Source organism: Siniperca chuatsi, linkage group LG15 (assembly GCF_020085105.1).
Source record: "Siniperca chuatsi isolate FFG_IHB_CAS linkage group LG15, ASM2008510v1, whole genome shotgun sequence".
NCBI lineage: Eukaryota > Metazoa > Chordata > Actinopteri > Centrarchiformes > Sinipercidae > Siniperca > Siniperca chuatsi.
The window spans coordinates 9246105-9259745 of record NC_058056.1 but is presented as its reverse complement, the minus strand read 5'-3'; the positions used below and the strand labels follow the sequence as shown (position 1 = coordinate 9259745).

General features: G+C 41.2%; 1 protein-coding gene across 5 annotated transcripts in view; it reads right to left on the bottom strand.

Moving 5' to 3' along the window:
* Positions 1 to 350: 350 nt before the first annotated feature.
* Positions 351 to 13641, bottom strand: part of lingo2b (leucine rich repeat and Ig domain containing 2b) — a 29946-nt gene continuing 16655 nt past the window's right edge. For 3 of the 5 annotated variants that reach the window (XM_044167115.1, XM_044167116.1, XM_044167119.1), the window contains exon 2: positions 351 to 3719. In XM_044167115.1, the coding sequence (XP_044023050.1) occupies positions 1808 to 3676 (1869 nt within the window). In that variant the 5' untranslated portion in view covers positions 3677 to 3719 and the 3' untranslated portion in view covers positions 351 to 1807. Of the gene's footprint in view, positions 3720 to 6430; positions 6916 to 13641 lie in introns of those variants that run through there. The other 2 variants (XM_044167118.1, XM_044167117.1) reach the window with 2 other exon arrangements.

Genomic DNA, 13641 nt, shown 5'->3' with positions numbered 1-13641 from the left:
AGACTGAGCTGTCAAAATAGCCTGCACAAATGCAAGGAGGATACAACAATATACAAATCACACTGCTCCTGTAATATTATACTGACCATAAATACCATAAATGTTGAGAAGTTACAACACAATGCTTACTACTGTAAAACATGTTATAAATAGCAAAAAAAGTTGGATAAAGTCATGACTGTAGATTAATACAATATTTAGTGACAGAGAAATATCATGGGTTATAGGAAAATGTTTAAATATTACAAGTGATCATTTAGACAAAAGGATTTATAGGAAAGGATTTAAAAGGAAATACATTAACATCACTGTAAAGTCAGTAAACAATATTTAAACTACAGGAACTCCAATTTCAGGGGTATGATTAAGATTTATTTCCTTTTGAAAATATACCCATAAATTTGTCATATGAAAACAATTTTACAACCTTGAACATTTTATCACAACAGGATCACACAAGTTAACACCCACGTCCCTGCATTACAAAGAATTGCCCTTAATTGTTTTACTGTTTTTTTTCTAAACATTTAAAACATTTTCAACAAAAAAACTAAACAATACAAGATTCCACTACAACTTTCAAATTGCCATCTATTAAATACCCAGTGCCCCAGGGAAGAATCCGGACACGCTAGCTTGAAGTGGTGCGATCAAAGAAAAATGAGAGGGGGGGAAATTCAACCCATAAATCTGTGAAGCTCAACTTTGTCTCGTCCCAAAGAGGGCACCGGCCAGTAAATCTTTGCCATTGTGTCCTGCCACCGACTCTTTTATATCATATCAAGGGACTTGTCGGGCAGGAAAATCTGCCCATGATTTATTATGTTATAAAATGGGTTTAACATGCCATTTCTAAAGCTAAAAGCTTTTCCAGAGTAATAACACCACTGACCACTGCTATTTCTCAGGAAAAGTGTCTAGTGTTGCTGGGAACTGAGCTTTATGGTAAAGACAAAGCTCAGACTTCACATTGTAACTACTGTGTGTGTGTTTAACATTTCCTTGAGTTTAGAAAAATCCCCATCTAATGTTGGAGTCATTCCAAGAGGGACAATGACCTATTTCAAAATTTATGCAGCATTTCTCTTGAGTATAATAATTGTGATTTTGCATACAAACATAGATAATCCTCTGTTTTACTCAACAGTCACAATACTGTTGTTACAATGATCGAACAAGAAGAAAGGCCTGGAAAAATGCTTTGGACCCTATCTTTCGTTTTAATTGTTCCGTCCAACACGAAAGGCAATGCGTGCACATGCACAAAGAAACGCACAAATGCAACATGCGCACACCGATGCATTCACACATACACGCACGCGCGCACACATGTACACAACACACACCTTTCATACTGCAGCTAATATGGGTATTAGACAATTTAGTCCTGACATGTTGCAGCGATGATAGCTCTACTGCCACGCGAAGATGTCCCCTATCACTCCCAGCGGCTCCCTCCTTCACCTTGATGTCACGGTGAGTCGACAACATCATTACTCATCACGTCACCACTGAAACACATGCCTAGTGCAGCACTATATCACTCCCATATTGATATGTTGGTTATAGTATTATATTTAATGTACTGTATGAGAACATTATTTCATATAAACACGTCCACGGTTTCATATATCAATTTTATATTCACATGCCCACTTTATCACTAGATCACCGTCATATCGACACCCACTATATTAGTACATCACTTTCGTTTGTCACAAATCCACTGTGTCATAGAAAAAACTTTTTTTTCTCCAGCTGATATCTGGACATTTTGTTGTTTTGATGATGTCGGTCTGCATCGTTTTCAAATCATTTTCATGTTCACCCGTCGTGGTCCACTTGTTTCTGTCACCTCTGCTGCTGCCCCATTGGATTTGCGAGGGACATACTCTATATCAAAGTTACTCTTATGGCGTCCTTTCCCTCGGCTCCAGGCGAACAGAAGCAGGAAACAGAAGATGACCACACCTAGGAAGGACAGGCAGCCCATGGCTGTAGATATAATGATAGTCTTAATGTCTATAGGGACTGTCATGTTGTACAGTACAGTCCCATTCCCCCATGTGCTGTTAGAGTCTGTCAGATAGATTGAGCTCCTGTTGCTATAGTGAGATCTGTCCCCGCTGCCCAGGCTCTTCACAGCTAAAGAGGCCGACAGGCTAGCGTTGCCAGCAGGGTTACTGGCAATACACAAGTACACCCCGCTGTCGTGCAGTTCCACTTCCTTGATCTCCAGGGTACCATCTGGTTGGACTTCCACCCTACCACTGCTCTTGGCTGTGATGTAGCGTCTGTGAGGGGTAATCCAGACCACTGAGGGCCGAGGTGCTCCTTCTGCCATGCAGCTCAGGCGGGCAGGCTGACCCTCATCAGCCATCAGCAGCTGGGTCGTGTTGGGTCCAATCCTTGGTTTGGTACAGGTCATGTACCTGGAGGCCAGAGGCTCCTTGAGGTCACGGAGAGTTTTCCCCAGGAGATGCTCAGGGGCGCTGCACTCAGGCTGGACATCCAGAATCTGCAGAGAGGGGGGCTTGTGGCTATTGAGCAGCCAAAGCAATCTGCAGTCGCACACTAATGGGTTTCCACCCAGACAGAGCCTCTGGAGGCTGTCTGGCGAGGAAAACACTCCCCTCTCCAGAGAGTCCAGGCGGTTCTGTGACACATCCAGTAGTTGCAAAGATTTGAGGCCCACAAATGCAAAAGGCTCGATAGAAACCAGATGAGCCCCTTGGAGGCGGAGCTCCAGCAAATGTGGGAGTTGGCCTAGCTCTCCCTGATGGATGTGCTGGATGCGGCAGTAGGACAAGTTGAGATGTGTGAGGTAGGGCAGGTTGCGCAGTGCTGCGCCGGGGAAGGCAGACAGGTTAGTGTTGGTTATGAACAACGTTGTGAGGTTGAGGCCATGCAGTGAGAGGGGAGGCAGTGTGTCCAGCCAGGGCCAGTAATCAATTTCTAGTCGGCGGAGACGTGTTAACCTCTTAAAGGAGAAAGGCTTTAGAAAGCCAATGCTCAAGTAGCGCATGTGCAGTTCGACCAGGCTATGCAGATGTCCCAGAGCATCAGTAGGGACCACAGTCAGATTGGAGCGTTCCAGGGTCAGACTTTGGAGCCCAAGTAACCCTGTAAAGGCCCGCTGAGAGATGAAAACCAGTTCGTTGTCACCCACCTCTAGGGACGTCAATCGGCGCAGATCTTGGAAGGCATGATCCAGGAGAACCACCAGTCGGTTGTGGCTGAGGTCAAGGCGGGTGAGGTTGGTCAGGCCTGACAGCACGCCGGCAGGAATCAGCTGAAGCAAGTTACTGCGAAAGTTGAGCGAGCGGAGAGCAAGCTGAGAACGAAATGAGCCAGGCTCGACCACACTGATGAGGTTGTCGCTAAGGTCCAGGTCCTCCAGCTGCTGGAATGAAGAGAAGTTGTCTGGCGTGATGATGCGTAGCTTGTTCTTACTGAGGTCCAGGACACGAGTCTCAATGGGGATGCCTTCAGGGATGGTGGGCAGGCGCTTGCGGTGGCAACTGACCGACTTGCTTTGGGCAGAGCACTCACATCGGGCGGGGCAGCTCAGAGCTGAGCTGGCCAGGAGAAGCAGCAATGCCCCGCCCAGGAAGAGGTGGCAGTGGTGCAGGGCTGGGTGTCGCATGTCTCTTTTACCCACGTTGCCCTCTGTCATGGCACAGCTTCTTGTCCATACAGAGCACCATCACGAACAAGCCCTGGAAGACATAATACACGAACAAGAAATGTGTTAGAATACTCAACTCAACTCAGACTGTCTTCACCTGTTTGCCCCCCGCCTTTTTACATTTTCAACCTTTTACACTTTATGTCTCCTTAAACTGCCATATCTTTTCTCCCTTAATGAACTGTCCTTTTTCCTGGCAAGGTGGATAATGGAATTAAACTCACAGCACGGCAAGACACAGCAAGAGAAATATCAGCTGCGGAAAAAATGTGAACGTTCATCACTGTGTTAGCACAAAAGGTTGCAGGCTAACTGGGGATGTTTCATGAAGATGGAAGATGTCTCAGCCTGATGGCGAGAAATGACCCTCATTAGAGTGCAGTGAAGCTAAATGCCCATGTGGATTTGCTGTTGCTGCATGTGTGTGACTGTGTGTTTTGCATCAATGATGATGGTGTGTATATGTGTGTGTGTGTGTGTGTGTGTGTGTGTGTCTGTCTGGGGGTGGGGTGGTGATGGACTATGTGGCAAGTGTTAATAGGAAAATATAGCCACAGGTGGCAATGGGAAGGTTCAAACCTTTTTTCGCTCAACGGAAGGAAGCAGCTCAATTGGCCAAAAATTAAAGTTGCAGCAGCAATAAGCAAAGTCACTTCAGCTTACTTAATTCAGTTTGAAAGTAGGAGTGACCAATCACACACTTTTTCCATCATCACAAAGCCTGCAGTGTTTCAATAATTGCGCACTCAAAGTTCCGCCACTTGCTCCCCCCCTTCATCGGATTTGAACGAAACTTGGTATGTATGTTCAGGAGATAGCGTGGGATGTAAGTTTAATGAGGATTGCTCAAAGGCATCTTGAGTTATGGGCAAATATGTGACAGGCCACGCCCTCTCGCATCAATCAATATGAAACAGATTTTGGTTAATACTTGCCCCAGAGCATGCACACCAAATTTGGTGAATTTGGTTTTGAGGTACAGTTTTTTGGCATTTGTGGCACCCCCTATGGGTTAAGCTCAAAATACTTTGGCAAGCCTATTACCAAACACGGCATGAAGGTATTTCCCAAAATGTATGATGATTGGACAAATCGTTAATGAGTTATGGCCAATGTCGTGCTAAGCCCCTCCCTTTGCAAAGATATTTTGGTTGATGCCATGTTTTCTGACCAATCTTGTGAAATGTGCCAATCTGTATAAAAATTTTCGATAGAGTCAAAATTTAAAAAAGTTCTATTATTTTACTGTTTTTCAAATTACAGCTTCACCATGCAGACTTTTTCCAAGTGGTAGAGCACATTGACTGGACTTGTGTGAGAAATTTCAAACTCAATAGGGTTCAAAATTGTACCTAATTACAGTTTGACCAGTTAAACACAAAATAGGGGCAGCTTCACAGTTTGACCCTAATTCTATAAGTGAATTCACAGAGTTTACAGCAGCGTTTTCTAGGTACACATAACCCCAGTAGGATGAATGAAAACAAATGTATGAAATGAAATATGACTGCTTAATAAGTAATCAACATATTGAGTCATCTCGCTGCCATCTCATTGTTTCATTTTACATTGAGTACACAGAATTTCTATATTTATCACTAAAATGTTGTGTTCAAACATATGGCATTTTCACATAGAGAATGCATATATCTCATATTTAATAATCAATAAAAAAGCAAGCAGTGAACACAAGAACTGTGAAAAATAACAGATGCATTAATTTACATAAACCCCACAACAGTTTCTATTCAGTTCATTGCTTTATTGCTCTGTTAGTTTATGCTTACTGCTTGTTACTGGAAATTACTGCTTCTTTATATTCTATACATTGCTGTATTACTTTTGTTCCTGAAATGACCCGGCTTTCCAAAGCAACCAGTAAAGTTTTATCTTATGATATAACCATTTGATGTTTAATGTTTGCCCTTTACTTGCAGGTTAAATCCTATTCTATACAGTATGGCAGGGTAACATCACATCAACACAGTCACAGCTCATGATGATAAAAAAACATATTGGTGTGGCAGCACTTTCTGAACAGGTTGACTGCACTTTATGTAAAAACAATAAATAAAATCAAAATTTAGTTTATTCTTATAGGGTGGAAGTTATTTTAGAATATGAATAAATTAATCAGAGAAATTTGCAGTGGATCATGAAATATTTCTAAATGTTTTTGCAGTTTGTGTGTTTGATTTGTTTTCTGTTTCGGTCATTTAGTTACATTTTGTTCATTTACTCAGTGAAACGTGGCTCCCATTCCCAGCCACCCTACGGTGGTGGTGGTGGTGGTGGTGGAGGGGGTTACAGGAAGCAAAGATAACGACAGGGTAATGAGGGGAAGGATGCAGAGTTCAACTGTAAAACATTATGTTCTCTGAGAGTCATGCCTCTTTACAGCTGGGAAAGACACAGACCTTGACAGAAAAACACCTTCCAGGAGCCACAGGTTGTTGAATTGACAGATGGCTAAGTAGACAGAGAGGCTGACCATAATTGCCTCATTACCAGTAGTATCTGTATTCCGCTGATGGCTATCTTTGCCAATTAGGTGTGCAGAACGTGAGACACATCTGTGTGCAGTGGAAATATGAATGCACTTCATAAAGGCAAAGAAAAATGCTTGAAATATGAAACAGTGCCTTTAAAAAGCTTCTGACTGCTTGCAGAGCTCTTGTCAATCACTGCAAAGCTAAATCCTGCCAAGGTAAGCAGATGATGAGCACACAGACAGACACATACCTTACTTTGATAGTGAAGTGAGTGACATTCAGAAAATAGCCGAGATGAGGCAGAAGGAGCCGGAGAGCACACACCTTCTTTCTCTTTCCCACAGCACTCACCCCTCCACCCGGCTCAGCAGCTGCACTGCTGGCATCTCCATATCTCTCCTCTTTCCCTCTTCTTTCTATCGCTGTTTTATCTCTCCGTCCTCCTGTTCACACATCTTCCACTCTAACTCCTTTCCCTCTCCCCGGTCCTGCCTGGCCAGGCAAAAGCCCCAGTCCGTTCATCAGTCTCTGCAGGCTGGGGTTTTTATCGATCGCATCGCAGAAACATCAGATGCCAGGAATGTAGCCTTTAACAAAGAGCAGGCCGTTGCCACAGCAACTACAAACCCTTACTACCATGCGCTCTATGTAGTCTGCCAATCATATTAATGAAAAAAGGAAGAAATAGAGCGAGGAGGGTGACATTTTTTCATACTCCTTTAGTCCTCGCGTTGAGAAAACACACAAATTGAATACATTCCTGGAAATTTAGTTTCATTGGTATAGCGGAGCCTAGTTCAAGGTGTTTCCAATCTGTCATTCTGGTCGCCTTGCTATTTGTCGACCTGTCTTGTTGCCCATCCATCTGGTGCTCTGCTAACTATCTCTGTCTCTCTACCTTATTATACGTCCACAAGCCTGCTTCTGTCTTTGTGTATTTATCTGTCTGCCTTTACCCGTCAGCCTCTGTTCCTCTCTGTTTAATAATTACACTCCAGTTGTCTGTTGCTGCAGTGGGGAACTGGTCTGGTCGTGGTCGGTCAGAGAGTTGGTGCGCACGCGACGACACTACAGTCATGAAAGTTATTTAAGCTCACATCAGAAAAAGCACAAGATGAAATGTTGTTATGCTGAACCCTTTTTTTTTTTTTGCTTTCTCTGGAGTTAAACCTTAGAAAAAACAAATTGTTTGTCTTAACCGTAAATGTAGATTTTAAAGAGAATTTCCAGTAAATCTCATAAATCAAAATCTGTCCAGATCCAGGTTTCACGGCACAGACATTGATAAAATAAAGATGATTCCCCAAAGACTGTAAATCATGTCCTTGGATTAAAATACTATTTCACTTGTACAAGTGCATAACCTTGAAAAATGATGTAGCTTTGATTCTGCTGAAGACCAGGCGTCTGTTTGATGTCCCCATCCATATCTGGCATACAGAGCCCCCGGTCCTCCAACTACTTTTTGTTTTCAGGCTTTCAGTTATTTGCCTTAAAGACATGTTTCTCCCTCCACAGAATGACTGAATGGACAGTTGATAAGGGTTGACAGTATGTAATATAATATAACAGTGTGTGATCTTTCAAGTATCTGTCTACATCGCAGAATGTGGTTTCAAAGAATACCAAATTATTGAGAAACAAATATCCAAGAAAAAGCAGCTGACAATGGCAGTAACAGATAGCAAATCCCTAAACTGTAGCTACATTTTTTGCGCCACTAAATTGCTTCTTCAAACATTGGCAGGACTAAAAGAAATAAGTGAGGTCATTGCTGAAAAAAATGGTGGCTTCTTCAGCTCATATTTTCTTTTGTATTGTGTGGCACCTGTTCAGAATTAGCTGGAGATTTAGTAGCTTGTTTTGACGAGGCCTCTGATTTTCCAGCAAAATAGAGCTAAAGCTTTTCAGACTTTCAGGCATTGGCAGATGGTAGAAGGAGTGAAAGGCAGATGGGGGGGAGGGAGGGGGGATCACTTCCAACATGTTAAGGAGTAAGGCATCAGAACAGGTGGGTTCATGGGAAATATAGTCCAAAATTTAAGAAACACCATAAAGAACAATTACAAGTAACATTCGAAGGACATCAAATTTGAACTGTGTGATCTGTGTAATTGATTTGCGGTCATTAAATCTAATTGCACATATTTGCAGATATTAAGTCTGACATTTTATGACCTGTTAAAGCTGCACCAATATTATTATATTAACAATGAAGAAAAGGACTATGTGTAATGTGAATGGTAGTGATAAACCCACAAATAATTATCCAACTCTGCAGTTCTGCTCAAAGCTGAGAAGCATTTTAGCGTCTTTCAGCTCTTGTTTTGGTTTTACATCCTGAAACTTTACAGTTTTGGTTCAGTCTCACCGCTCATCAACATTGTTTCCAGTCACAGCAGGTAGATGTTTTCAGCCAATAACTTCTGACAAACACACTGTACGCTACCTGCCCAGCACCAAACAGAAAAACAAAGCTAACGCTAGCTGGTGAACATAGTGGAGAAAGAGCCAGATATTTCCCTCAGGGGTTGGTGGAGACCAAAACAGAGCTGGAAGAAGAGTGAATATTGGACTTATATTCGCTAGGTGTACAGAAGCACAACTCCATGTTCGCAATATCAACTTTATAAGGTGATAATATTATAAATATATATTATGTTGCCAAAAACTATTAATGCAAGTTCAAATAAAGAATTTACAGACTTGAAGTTATCTTTGGGACATCATTGGCATTTGACTCTATTCTCTCAGAGGCCTATTTATGTACAGTTATGTCTCTGATAGCCTGACCCAGGCTGACCCAGGTGGCACACATACAGTGCTGTAGTGGTCATTTCTTGACTCCCTTCAAGCCCAGCTGTATTTTTAGAAACACTTGGAGCCAACCGTGTCATGGGCAGGATTGAAAACATCCAAGATCCCACAGAATTCTGGGTAAATGGTAATGGTGAGGGGGGTCATTGAGAAGGGCAGCCTACAGGGTTGAGCGTTTTGGGATTTGATTCTGAATTGGATTAGAGTCAGTGAAACTGTAGAAAATCTGACAGCCGAAAAGGAGCTGTAGGGTGATGCATGAGTCACTGTGAGAGCGAGAGCGAAAGAGAGAAGAGGGAAAAATAAAGAGAGCGGAGTAAAAGATAAAGCAGAAATACATGAAGAAATGAGGAAAGCCACGCTTACAAGATTAGATAAAACCCTTGTTTGCTTGAGTTGACTGTGATTTCTAATGTGATTTTAACAGAGTAAAGCTTGAGAAACTGATTACAGCTTGTCCAGGAGATCTCCGCAATACTCAAGCAATGCTCTGTGCACGTGTTGACTTTAATCTGTGGGCCTATCTGTCAAGACGAGCACCATTAAATCCCTGTTCATTATCACACCACTTTCCAAATATGCAGCTTTTGACAGGAGCAGAGCAAATGCATTTTAGACTGAGAGGGACTTAATTGCACTGTACCAATAACATTTTTAAACTCTAAATTATAGTATTTAAAATTACTTTATGAATAAAAAATGACATTAAAAGCATGGGTCATTTTTGTGGTTACCATACGTAATAATCTGGACTATAAATCCTCTCTTTTCTTCCCACAGCCCTGCAAACACAAGGCATTGAATTAATTTACATGGCTGCAAATATTTTGCACCCAGCTCTTTGGAAAGAAGAAGTTATCATTTTCCCCAACATAAATCTTATTCTATTCACTTCCACTACAAGCTCTGCAAAGAAGTTTAATGCACATTTTACACTTGTTTGCTCATTTAAAAAAAAGAAAGAAAAAGCATGTATTTCTTTTAAGTTTTCATTTGTCACGTTGGATCACTGGAGTCGTAAAAAGTATTAATTAATTCTATTGTTTTCCCATGAAATATTAAACATAGGCCCGGCTGTTCTGCTTTGCTCATTTCCAGATATAATAGTGGCATGAATTATGGAATTACGTTACATGAGAGAGTTCACATGTAGGTGATTACTGCCGCAGTGTGAGGCTTATAACATAACATACTCTGCATGATAATTGTCCTGAAAGGAGACATCGTTAAACCCATCGTCCTTTTTGTGTCTACGTGTTGATGCACAAATAAATGCACGGGCAAATTGCGTGCGTGCGCGACATGCTAGCAGTGTTTTACATGGAATTTGATGCTGATTCAAAGAGAGACCTTTAGAGACGTTGTGATACGCTGAATTAGCAAAACATGGGGGATACGCATTGTATTCATCACGTTGTCCCTGTTGATGTCCAGACAATGAGACAGAAGAGAAGGGAAGCAGAGGAGCTACAGGACTTTTAAGCTTCGAGACAATTGAGATGTGGATTGTATAGAAGCACCAGGAGGCATCCCTAATACTTTGTACTTTCAGTGTAGCCCGAGCTCAGTTTAATGTTAATTCACTGTGTATTCTCCACAAATACTAACAAGCCAAGTGCATTTTCTATTCTGGGAATTGTGGCACTCTGCACACCCACTGACCACCCAGCAGAGAGCAAAATGTCAGCAGAGTTTTCAGGATGCTGTTGGGATTCGGAAGTTGAACCGTGTTCTTCTCAGCTAATTAGTGCTTGTGCATTCAAACTCTGCCAATTAAACAGCTCCTTTCTGCACCACTGGCCATGTTTCCTCTGAAGCAGTGCCTTGTTGAGCCATCAACAGCGTATCCTGTCTTCCACCATGTGGCTTGTTGTATGTCTGCTGTACTGCAGGCTCACAAGGGATGTTGCTTCACCCTGCAGTCTCTGGATTTAGAAAAATCCAGTTAATACTTAGTCAGTGTTTGCTCATACTGATAGACAGAGGGAGGGACGGCGTAGTGCTTCTAAACTGCAGCCTCCAGAACTGCAACAAAGAGCACAGACACTCCATTACAGAGCCCCCATACTGTGGACACGAATAATGTGAACATGATGTTCCTCCACCAGCTGAATTATGTCACGACAGCATGTGCCATTTCTTCCTGTTTGTCACACTAAAACTTCAGAATTCAAATGTAAGCCTATTGCAGATATGCTCTTCTTTACATATTTTACATGTTGGTCTCGTCTTTAAATAAGCACCCAAGTCACTTTTACGTTAAGGTCCTTACGTCAAGCTAGATCGGACCGCTTTCAACACGACACAAGTCTGAATGAAATACCGTCAGATTAAAGTAAAGCCTGCAGCAGCACAAGGTTAAATATGGACAGAGAGAAATGAAATGCATGTCGTGTTTGCCTTATTAAAATCACTGTAAAAAAAGACTTTTCATGCATTCCAACCACAATGCTTTACAAAGAGCATGCGAGCTAATAAGATTCCCAACTTAAAGATGCTCTAATACATTTTTTTCATATTAACAATGGATCGAATGACTATGTATAATGTGAAAGGGGTCACTCATAGTGACGAATGATCACCCAGCTCTGCAGTTCCTCTCAGCTCTACGTCGGAGCTGTTTTCAGCATTTATGATACGTCTGGGTGACAGACAACAACAACAACAACAACTTTAGAGCAGGTTCGGGCTGGTTTTTGAGTTACAAATTTACAGTAATGCACGAATAAAAGATCTTTAATTGATCAATTAATAAGCCATTAAGCCTGCACTTGTAAATGTTAGTAAGTCATTAATAACTGGCTTTAGCTACAGATGCTCTGCAGCCGTCCTCCAGGAGAGGACCAACAAAGTCCATTAAGGTCCGTCCTCATTAATTAATGAACTAGTTAAGTAGCTAATCTATTAGCTGCTTGCCAAATGATATCACTTAAAAAAAAATCCCCCAAAATATGAACATGCACATATTCAAATCTGTAGCTAATGGTACTGATAATTGTGTATCAATATTCATACTACATTGTACATTTATCCTTTATGCCACTTTATATTCTTCCTCAGCACCGTTGTCATTGAAGGACAGTCACACAGTAATCATATTGTGTGGAATGATTGCTTGAAAAGACGCCATTGCTTCATTTCAATGGCTGCTTAGGTTTCCTGCAAAAGGAATAATCAGATTTTCCACAGTGTGTCGAGTGCCATTATGTTTCCCTACCTATCTTGGCAAGTGTTTAGAGTAGCAGATTTTTCTCACCCTCTGTCTCTTGTTGTTGCTTAGAAATCAGAGTGTTACTTGAAGGACACTCACCATATTAGGTTTCTGTCTAATTTTAGTCTCGGGAGGTGGAACTCATTCATTTTTCATGGTATATGCATGCATACCACCACTGACTCATAGGGCTCTTCCCCATTCACCAAAATGAGACTTGTCTTAGCATATTACATCCGTTTTTTCCTGCACCCATTCTAATAATGTTGTAATTGTAGTCTTCTGCAAACAAGTTCCACGAAATGTGCTTCAAAACTGCATTATCATTTAGTTCCAAGTCTTGGCAGTTTGTACGAGTGCCATCCGAGGCTTACTGCAGCTGGGGTAGGGGTTAGGATTATTTTCTGTTAAGCTTGTGTGAAATCCTAACAACCATATTAAGAAACACCAAAATAGCCCACATACAAGGTTTTACTTAACCGGAGAAAATCTACACACAATGTAACATATGATTTTCTTTTTCAGTAGGTGAAGCAACTCCCTTGGCTACCTTCAAAACTTTGTCTCTTTCAATTTCAGATGACAATGGCAAAGAGGCTTTGCCATTTTAAAAAGGTCAAGTGTTAACTTACATCTATTCCTTACCTCTAAAAATAAAAGGGGAAAAGAAACCCGCTGATGTTTGACGGTCTCTTGTTGTCAACATTGTTTGCCACAAAACTCAGGGGAGGCATTTGTACTGTCCTGGTAGGGGCCTGTTGCAATTATATGGTGCCCACATTGATCCCCAGTATTGATTAAAGTCCGTCCTTGATTTTAAGATTCAACAGACGCTTCTCTGGATTTCAGAGGAAATGAGAACAATGGAAAGTACTCTCATTTAAAAACAGCAAGGAGCCTCATAAATAAGGCATTTTTATTTACTTTAAGAAGGGAAACATAAATGACTAACTACATCTTGTGTCTGTGTTGTGTTCATAAGAATTGAAGCTTTGATAAGAGTCAGTAAGAATAGCTGAATTCGATTATTGGGAGAGATGACAGGAAGGTATGATGCAACCCATAACTTTTATAGTACAGATGGTATATTGAAAAGAATCAAGTTTATTCCATCATAGCACTAATACATGAATACAGCGAGCGACACATCTGGCTCCCTGTATTCAGGTATTTGTACAATGTCAGTTTCCAATGTCTAAAACAGTTATTTTTCACAGTAATTAAAGGAATAGTTCAACATTTTTGGAAATACACTTATTTACTTTCTTACTATCCCACTACCCATAGTGATAGATATAACATACAGCATATAATATAATATATAGTAATATACTCGAGTTAAATATGCTAAAATAAAATAGCAATAAATAAACAAAATATTTATAATACGCATCTGTATTACTGTATACATGTATAATGTAAATGTAATATGA